At 36.3% G+C, this 10,406-nt stretch overlaps 1 protein-coding gene across 1 annotated transcript; it reads right to left on the bottom strand.

Annotated features, from left to right (window-relative positions):
• Positions 1 to 5,863: 5,863 nt before the first annotated feature.
• Positions 5,864 to 10,147, bottom strand: LOC122092318 ((3S,6E)-nerolidol synthase 1-like). Its single transcript, XM_042662638.1, has 7 exons — positions 9,932 to 10,147; positions 9,386 to 9,653; positions 7,961 to 8,333; positions 7,583 to 7,807; positions 7,344 to 7,470; positions 6,994 to 7,251; positions 5,864 to 6,282 (listed from the first exon to the last, which is right to left on the bottom strand). Exons 1-7 carry the CDS (start codon positions 10,145 to 10,147, stop codon positions 5,992 to 5,994), a joined length of 1,758 nt encoding a protein of 585 aa, XP_042518572.1. The 3' UTR covers positions 5,864 to 5,991.
• Positions 10,148 to 10,406: the final 259 nt, after the last annotated feature.

The raw sequence follows: 10,406 nt of genomic DNA on the forward strand, positions 1-10,406 counted from the left end.
TGAAGAGAAATCCAATGGAGATGCAGTTGTGTTCCCACAGCTACTCGAACTCCTCCATTGGTAAGGTTATTAAGTTCTGCAACTCCTCTGCTAACAGTTCATATGAGATTTTGATCATGATCTGTAATTGGACCCAAAATGCTTTGTAAACATTTCTCAAATAATATTAAGAAAAAATGTTATGTACATGGTCATACGGATGGGCATGACTATATACGGTACACGGCCCCTCACCCTATTGGTCGTCCACCATGCACGGCTGTGGACAAAACCTTCCTAGTTAATAAAATTTTAATAACAAAATAATTTTACAAAATTATTACAAAACAAGTACAAAGCCCCAAATTACTAGCTACAGTAAATAACTCTCTCACTTAGATGTTCTCCCTAGTAGGGAAGTGAAAATCATATTGAGCGTTACCTCCATTCATACTCATACCTTGTATGTCGAGCAATTGATGAATAGCCAATCCTATCAGTAGTCATCAATCATTGGCATATCACAGATGCACATGCAATAGTAAATGCCTCTCATGTATGGAAAAAAAACAACTTCCAGAGATTTCCGTAGCCAAATACAATTGGCAATGAAACCAGTCAGGAATCTCAGTTGATCAACGTTTGTTCACATTTTTATTTCCACAGCAATCCCTATTGGGGAAATATATAATACGACAATCCTAGAATAGAGTATCCAAATTTGTCTACAGTTGTGAACAAGAAAGTGGTGATTTTATGTTGTTACCTATAAAATGAAAACTATAAAAGTACATAATAAGCTAAAACTTCTTACCAAATAATAATAATAATAATAGTAATAAACTAGAACTAATTAATTAACTTAATGTCAAAATATCCAACAATCCTCTTTTTATTGAAAAAATCTATACACCTAGAGCCCTTCGGATCAATCTATATGACATGCATGCACCTTTGTTATGACTTGTGAGCCATATTTGTTTCCACCCATTTATCCAAACACTTATATTATAATAGTTTGTGGGAAACAAGTATAAATTTTTCACCTTTTTTTTTTTTTAACATTTTCCCACTTATTTCTATAAAACAAAAAAGGTTCGTATTGAGTTGGTATCAATATACAGCCGATACCTTAATCTATGGATAAGTACACTATTACCTTTAAGAGCACACATTAGCCATGAATTAATAGTAAATACTTCTCATATATGGAAAAAGCAACTACTGGAGATTTCCATAGCTACCCAGACACAAATGGCAATGAAACCAGTCAGGAAAATCTCAATTGATCAATGTGTGCCGCATCTATATTTCCACACCAATCCCTATTGAGAAAATATATAATACGAAAATCGAATAATAGAGTATCAAAATTTGTCTACAGTTGTGAACAAAAAACTAGTGATTTTAGATTGTTGCACATAATAAACCAAAAATTCTTACACAAAAAATTAATTATAAACTATCAACTAATTAATTAATTTAATCACATTAAATAAAATTTGATGAACACACATCTCATCTCAAAATATCCAACAATCCTCTTCTTATTGAAAAATCTAAACATCCAGGGACCTTCGTACAACTTTGTCGCGAGTCATATTTGTTTCAAAAAAAAATCTCGTTTTGTTAGAGAGAGAGAGAGAGAGAGAGAGAGAGAGAGTACGCAGGGAAGGTGAGATTCCTTTATAACCTACACATGATAGAAGCAGTGAAGACTTTTACATTCCAACAGCCGGCTCCTCTCGCATCCAAAAATATGCCGCTAGCTGTTCAACCATGTACTTCACGAACGATGGTTTTGTCTCTGTGGAAGACTCCTTCAGTTCGAATAATCCTGAATTCTAGCTGATTCTCAGAGTGACACTGACAATAGACAAACTTCAAAGACTCATAACCTCACTGTACTAACCACACCAATGATTTAGTTCGCAGTGTTTGACGGATATAATGGGTTGAGAAACTTGTGAGGATAAGTCCCACACATACTGTAGGTTGGGTTGACAAAAAGGGCAGGAAAGAAAATAATGAAATATATGATTTTTTTTTTATTTTTTGGATAAAGATAGAATATGTAATTTTTAGTAGAGAATAAATAGGGGAGACATGAGATTGTATTGAAAAGAGAGGAACTAGAAGGAGGAGAGACAAATCAATTTTTCCATGAAATTAAAGTGGGTGGAGAGAAAAAGTTGAGTGTTATAGACAATTATAATTGTCTTTGTATGATAAGTTTTTACCCCATTTATCTAAACACTCATTTTATGATAAGTATTTTTTTTTTTCCGTCAAACAAAAAGGTTCATATTGAGCTAAAAAATGGTTCTAAGAAACAGAACGGAGCCATCAATATCGTCCAGATTGAAATGGTATTAGCCTTGACGGTTCCCAGATCTTGACCTTTCAGATCTCTCGTTCCACATGTATCATTAAAAGGTAAAACCACAGTAAAAATAGCTTCTTTTTTTTTTTCTGAGAAAATAGAGGTATATCTATTTGATACGGTCGATTCAATCCACTCTGAAAAGGTACTAAAATGGTATCGGACTTGACCGTTCCCATGTTTTTTATCCTTGCAGCTGATACCAATTTGATCAATCTGATCCCAATACCTTAATCAATGGATGAATAAACCATTACATTTAAGAGCAACACATCGACCATGAAAGAATAACTACATGATCACGGATGATTAGAAAGAAGAAGCAGAGTAAAAGCTCTCTTTTGCTCTGTTCATGATTGTACCAGTTCACTTATTTGAATTGGTATGTCACCAAACACATTAGAAAGAGTTTTGATCTGTTCATGATTGTACCAGTTCAATCATTTGAATTGGTAATCTCACCAAACACATTAGAAAGACTTTCAAGATAATGATAAATCATTAGAAAGAAGAAGCATAGTAGTATAGGCACTGGCAACTGGCAAGCTCTGTTTTGCTGTGTTCGTGATTGTACCTGTTCAATTATTTGAATTGGTAATGCCTATAAGGAAATTGGTTATGACAACACCATTATCTATTTATTAATTCCCACGTCGACTTCTACTAAGGGTGTAATTGGCTCGGGTTTGATTTTTCGATTTAGTTTAAAGGGATGATGAGGTAAATCGAAATCAAATTGAGAATTGACTCGGCTCCATATTTGGATACTCAAGTCGAATTAATTTGATTTGGCTTAATTTCAATTTTAATTCAATTCTGTAATACGGTTTCAATCCGGTTTTGTTACTTAATTTTAATTCGATTATGTAAAAGGTTCCACTATTGGACCATGATTGTGATGAACCAAATGTCATAATGGGCTCAGGTTATGAATATTAAGGTCATTGTCAACTCTAAACTTATCTTAACATGTGAATATGTGTACTGAGTTGCAAAAAATACTTACCACAAAAAAAAAAAAAAAAAACAAAAACAAAAACAAAAACAAAAACAAAAACAAAAACAAAAACAAAAACAAAAAACAAAAACAAAAACCAAAAGCCAAAAAAAAAAGTGAATACTCGTATACTCAAATCAATACCAATTTGGTTCGGTTCAATTTGAATCAACGGTTCTTATACCCTGAACCGTAAATGAATTGAACTGAGGTGAATACTTATACACTCAAACTGAATTTGAACCGAATCAATTTGATTTGGTTCGATTAATTTAGCTCGGTTTCAGATTCAATATGGCTCCATTTGTTTCAACGTAAAATTACATGGAAAAAATTACATGTACAATTTTCGTTGTGAAAATATTTTTCAACGTTTGTTTGTAAGAGGGAAATTAGGATGTCAAATGTTACAATAAAATTTTCCAGCATTTGTTTGCAAGAGGGAAATTACTTCTCTTTGCTTTCAACTCTTATAGCTTATTTACCAAAAAAAAAAAATTTTCTCAAAGCTTCTTGACAACCTGTTATCCCACATATCTCATCAACCATAATCCAAATATAAAGCCAGTTAATTTAAAAACTCATCAGTGAAGATATGGAGAAGGAATCTCTGAACAAACGGAATAAGAGGCGCACCAAAAGATGTGAATTACAAGTTACCGCAGCCTGGCACAAAGAGAGCACTCAGCAGGCCTCGGGCTCGGGCTCGGGCTCGGGCTCCTCGGGGCTTGGGGGGCTCAGTTACAAAAAGAGCCTGATAGGGTATTGTTCATGATCCATTAGGCATTAGACAATATGATGATGGATCTAAGGTCAAATCCATTAAATGTTGGGTCCATTAGGTTTCTAGGCTTAAACCCATTAACACACACACACACACACACACTCTCTCTCGTCTCCGTCTCTCTCTATCTTCCCGAACCCTAGATCTCGCTTTTCTTCGGAGCTTATGCTTCCGATCAACTGATCGATCTCAAAAACCGTACATATCCTCTCGACGCTTCGGTGCAAGTGGGAATTCTAACCTCATCTCTATCTCTATCCTTCTTTCTTTCCGTCCACACAAACACTCCTGAAGACACCGATTAGAGCATCCAAACAGAATCTCCTGGATCGATTGCCCAAATTTAGGAAGCCCCATCTCTGCTATTCCTCAAGTCCAACGATACTCCAAGAGCTCTACAGAGACATTCCTTGATTTCATCTCCTCGGTCGTCAGTGAAAAGCAAGTACAGTTGGGAGCGAATGGGACGGAGACTCCGAGGAGAACGAGTTTCTACCCTTTTGCGATTGATGAGATGGTGATGGAATGAATATGGTTGTATTGATCGAGGTAGGAGAAGGTTGCAGAGTAAAGATTAAGGGAAGATGATTTTTGGAAAATCTAATTTTCGTGTAAATTTTCCACACTAAAACAATATGTAAAATTTTACACACTAAAACAAACGGAGCCTATTCGATTTCGATTAAAAATTGACCCCCTTAATTTCTACAAAAAAAAAAATTCATGTACCCTTTCTTATTTTTTGCTACTCTCTCTCTCTCTCTCTCTCCATTTTCCTCTGTCCAGCCTTTTCATTTCTCTTTTATCTTCGTATATATGTTGTGAGAAAAAAGACCACCGGCAATATAGATGCCGCCAATGATGTCTGCTATTGTTACCAACTCTATAATTTAATTACAACATACAATAGTGCAATTAAGACAAATAGAATTTAAGAATGACACTAAGGATCCGTTTGATTTTGTTTTTATTATTTCTAGAAATTTCTATGTATCGAAATCGAAAATAAATTTTTTTCTGTTTCTATGTTAAGAAACAATTTTTGAAATTGCAAAAATGTGTTTGATTTTTTTATCTTTTGAAACGTTTTCAATAGTATAGTTGGGTTCAAGACACAAGTGAAGGCATGACGTTGTAGGTAATCAAGCAATTCACGAGTGAAGCATGGCGTCAGAGTTGCAGTTATGCTTTGTGGAGATGAGCTTCAGAACGATGAAAACACTCCGGAACTGTGAGCTTCGCACAACTAGGTTGGAGTTGCCGCTTCTGGATAGCAAAATGTTTTAACTATGGGTTGGGGTTGGGGTTGGGGTTGGGGTAGGTCGAGTGAAGTTTCGAGTTTGTCACAATTTTTGTCCCTCCCACTTGTTTCTAGAAATAGAAAAATACCTAAATTTCTATTTCTATTCCAAAATACAAGTGAAATGAAATAGAAAAATCAAACGATTTTTTGGGGCATTTTTTTGTTCCGAAGCATAGAAAAATGGAAAAAATACGTTTCTAAAAACAAATTTAAACGGCCCTTAGTCATGTGTTGTGTTTTCTCTTGTCTTATGATAGGGGTGGAGTATTGCATTTGTAATAAGCCTCTCAAAAGAAGTTTTACGAAGGTTAAGAGTTTACAAGTAATACGGATGACCGATAAGGTTAACATGAGTTTGGAATTGACTTGGTCATTCCATTATCTACAGGTGCAAATGCAATTGACTTGGTCATTCCATTACCTTACTATGTTTGACCATTAATATAAAAGTTCCATTACTCTTTTTTACAACACACCCCTTAGGGAGAGAGAGAGAATGGGGAAAAACAAGTATGGTTTTGATCACAATCTGAACGTGGTTTTAACTACGAAGGAATACTCTCATGGAGCAATGACTTGATATACTCTTCAAGAGCTGGAAGACGTTGACTGTCATCATAAGCATACATCACACTGACCATTCTTGCAGTATTAAGCGAGACCCTGGTAAGTGAGAGTAAGAAAGAGTTCCATGATAGGATTTCCTGGTTGAGTTGCTTCCATGAATCTGAAATCAAATGGAAAACATGTGCTTGTGCATCCTCAATTGAAGAACCCTTGTGTTCCTTCAAGTAGCACTCCAAGTATGACCCATCTTGTCCATCTTGCCCCTCATCCTATTTATTAATCCACATCCACATCCACGTCCGTTGATCAAAAAAATTTTTTTTTTTGGGTGAATGAATAATATATTAAAAAATAAAAAATAAAAAACAAACGTCATGCGACACGGGTAAATCACAAAAATAGAAGCAAACTAGGAGCACATCAAGATGGGGGATTACACCGAACAAAATTTAGCTGCAACCCCAATGGTAGTCAAAGAAATAGAATTTTAAACTGCATTTTGAAAAATACTAAAACCTAGTTAGGAGGATATTTATGAACCTAAGGCCAGAGAAATGAATTATTCCATTTCTTTGGCTGTCACAGGGGTTGCATTAGGTAACAACGAGATTTTTTTTTAAGTACACCCATCAAAAACAGAAGGAACAACTAAAAACCATTGATCATATAATTAGGCTGCATTTGGTAATGTTCTAAAAAAAATGTTTTCTGGAGTTTTTTCATTCTATGGGAACGAAAAAAATGGAATAAAGCGTTTGGTGCATTTATAGCGTGTTTCGATCTTTTTGAAAAAAAAAAAAAAAAAAAAAAAAGAATTTACAGTACGACAAAAGGTAGTTCCGTCATTCCAGTTTTGTTCTAAAAAAAAAAGAGACATTTTGACAAGAAACATTGTTACCAAACGCAGCCTCAGTTGATCAAATACTGAAATTTGATAGACAATATTAAGCTAAACAAGTAGTTGACCAATTGATAATTACCTTTGCACTCCCCAAGTCATCCCATAGACGAAGGATTCTGGCTGGGCGAGATATGAGAGCTGGGCCTGGACACTGTGCCATACAATCTACAGTCTCCTTAGTTATACCTTCACCCAAGAGAAAGAACCCATGAAGTAATGCCACATGCACTCCTGAGCTCACCACCCCATTCTCCAGGTAGTCTTTCGCCTTGGGCACCTGCTGCTTTGAAGCAAACCATTTTGCTTCCACCAGAAACGCATCGCAGAGGCTCCCCCACTACAGGAAAGAGAATAGGGTATTAGGTTATTAAGTATACACATTATCATAATTGCATTTACAGTTGGGAGGGGCTAAGATTTGAAGCTCACCGCATTCCTTAGTGAGTTTACAGGACTCCACCCATGTTCTCTGAGGACTTTATCAGTAATTTCATTGGTGATTTCATTTAGAACCTTGAAACTCATTTTCATGTAGTTTGGTAGTCCCTCGATGGCAGTGGGTTCCCATCAACATGGAAAATTATTTATTTCATTAGTTGAATCACCATACTTAACTGTTTAATTAGTTGATTATTAAGGTTACGAAAACCCTAATTAATATCATCAATGCCCACCTGTTGATGGCCTTGGTGAAGAGAACAAGTTCATCCAATGTCCCTTGAACATCAAAAATGTCATCTATCAAGTAGACACGTGAGATGATTTTGGTCATCTTAATTCTAAGCTCTGAGAACTTTGGATCTGGGAGGACCATCATGGGCCACATGTAACATTTTAATGGTTGGTTTCTAGCGAAATTTAGCTCCTGTGATAGACCCAGTTTTCTCCACCACCTGAGAAACAAAAGGAAGGTTTAAAATAAATAAATAAATAATAATAATAATAAAAATAAAAATAAAAATGTTAAGGCAAAGATGCCACCAAGAGGCACTAAAGTACTAAACCCACAAAGAAAATCCAATTAAAAATGACTTTCTGTAACTTACTTAAAAATCTGAAGGAGTTCATGTCGATGTATGGATTGGACTAAATTAAAATCTATCTTCCAAAGTTGTTGTAAGAGACCCATCCAGCCGTATGTGCCATGGAAACTACAGAGATAGCGTTTGCTCTGGAATCTAGCTAAGCTCATGTGATAGGGATTCTCTAGGGTATCCTTTACAGCTCTAGCTAAGTTTGATGGGAGGTTCACCAGGGAACCAAGAAGGTACATGCGAGCATAGTCATGTGCTTCATCGAGAATCTCTTCTCCCTTTAATCCGAGGTGTGAAGCTTCATATAAGCTCATCATTCCTCTTATGTCTTCTCTTAGTTCTACTTTGAAGTTTCCCTTCTTATCCTTGAAGCTGCTAAACACATCTGTGTTGCATGCATGGTTTTAAGTATCTCCGATACCGATACGATACCCTCCGATACGTATCTTAAATTTAGTCAGCCGATACGATACACACCGATACGATACATTGAATTTTTTAAATCATTTCGTATCGATATACATCCTACAATACATACCGATATGCATCAATACACCACTAATACACATCGATACGATACGACATGCCTCGATACGACTCTATGAAAAATATAAAATTGAGGTAAAATGTACGTTTCGGTATGTATTGGTACGTATCGATGAGTATCGGTATGTATCGATCGGTACGTATCGGTATATATCAGCACGTATCGGTGAGTATCGATATATATATATATATATCGGTACGTATCAGTGAGTATCGATATGTATCGGCGCTCCGGTCATATAATGGCCAATATGGGTAATTTTGCAGAAAAAAACGATTTTTTTAAGGGTTTTTATTCAAAAGTTGCTGTCAGCCATATTTCTCTCTAACTAAAGTGGAAATCAAGGTTGGGAACAAAGATTTTACATTTATGGGACAACTACAGACTTTGAATTCTTAGTACGATACCCTCAATTTAGTGTTTATGCATAATACATGTTATCAATAGCTTTTTTTAACAAATTCTTTATGCAAAAATGTTTAAAAAAATGTTTCCTATCCATTTATATGTGTATCTTTAGCGTATCTTAGTGTATCTCCGATACGATACGATACCCTCCGATACGTATCTTAATTTTGGCCTACCGATACGGTGACCGATACCAATACTTTAATCCTTGGTTGCATGCATCACCAGTCAATAGATACACTGGATGGTTAGTATCTCTTCATGCATATTCTTATAATTAAAGAAAGGGAAAAAGAAGCCTAAAAGAACAGCGTAACCCCTATGCCTAGACACGGGGGGGGGGGCGAAATGACCCCCACCCCATATGAAAAGTGAAAATTTCATTCATGTTGATGCTTCTACTGGTATTTCCATTGACCTCCATGTGCAAGAGCCACACTCCTTCTACCTAGGGTGGTTTGTTAATTAAGGGAAAGACCTACCTGTAGGAACCCAATACCCAGCTTGTCTCAACAATCGAAAGTGAAGTGCAGTGTTATGCAGATTATGATCGCCAAAAGGGTAAGTGGGCGAACTAAGGCTTCCATGATTGTTGGGTAGGAGTGTTTTGATATCTTGTTCAAAGTGATAATGGATGCCCAGGCGTTGTAGAGCGTCAATCATGATCATACGCTCTAATGGGTCTTGGAGTTTATTCAAAGTAGACCTAGCTTCCATGCACTTCTCTACGTGCTTGATCTGAAGCTCATCCTACAAAAGCAGATAGATAAGTGATCAGTCGATATCAAAGGGAGTATTAGATGGATTCAGCTCCTCTCCAACTATTGCTTCCTCCAATCATCCTCTAATCATATATTGATACGCATACCAACACCTAGAAGTACGCAGCCCTAAGCATGCATGTGTCTAAGTGGAAGGGTGATTGAAGCATTAGTCATTAGAGAGGGTCTGGATCAGTATTAGATAGAGATGCAAGAATACTTTACCCTACTAAAAAAATGCAAGGAGTGATGAGTTGCAATGCTTGCCATAGAGTCGGGAGAGGGTTCAGAGAAGAGGTTGAGGGATTGGATGGTGGCTGCTTCATTGTATTTGCAGGCAACAGACATGCGAGGATGAGAAGTAGTAGTAGTAGTGGAAAGATTTGTTCTGACAGCAACTTGGGTGGTGAACTTATCTTTTGGAATTGCATTTTGTGTGCAGATCGTGGTGGAAGGGAATGAAATGGAACCAGAGAAGGCCATAAAGAGAATAAAGTAAATGAACTTCCAAGATTTTTTAAGTTTGAAGTATTATTGAATAGAGGGAGAGAGATGAGTCTCCAGGAGTATGGGATGGGCTTAATTTATAATGCACTTTCGGATCATGGGGAGCAGTGAAAGATTATAGGAGTTACTGTGGATCCACTCATATGGCATGGCTCTTTGGAAAATAAATGGTTAAGAGCCATTCACGCTAACATTTCAAATCAAATCAGGTGTGTCTTGGAAAATGAATGGTTAA

This window comes from Macadamia integrifolia, chromosome 10 (assembly GCF_013358625.1).
Source record: "Macadamia integrifolia cultivar HAES 741 chromosome 10, SCU_Mint_v3, whole genome shotgun sequence".
NCBI lineage: Eukaryota > Viridiplantae > Streptophyta > Magnoliopsida > Proteales > Proteaceae > Macadamia > Macadamia integrifolia.

Excerpts from the sequence above, each read along its gene's own strand:
- LOC122092318 (XM_042662638.1), bottom strand. The coding sequence starts at position 10,147 with ATGGCCTTCTCTGGTTCCATTTCATTCCCTTCCACCACGATCTGCACA. Across the intron at positions 9,654-9,931 it reads AACCCTCTCCCGACTCTATG|GATGAGCTTCAGATCAAGCA; the intron begins GCAAGCATTGCA and ends CTGCTTTTGTAG. Across the intron at positions 7,252-7,343 it reads TAAACTCACTAAGGAATGCG|TGGGGGAGCCTCTGCGATGC; the intron begins GTGAGCTTCAAA and ends TCTTTCCTGTAG.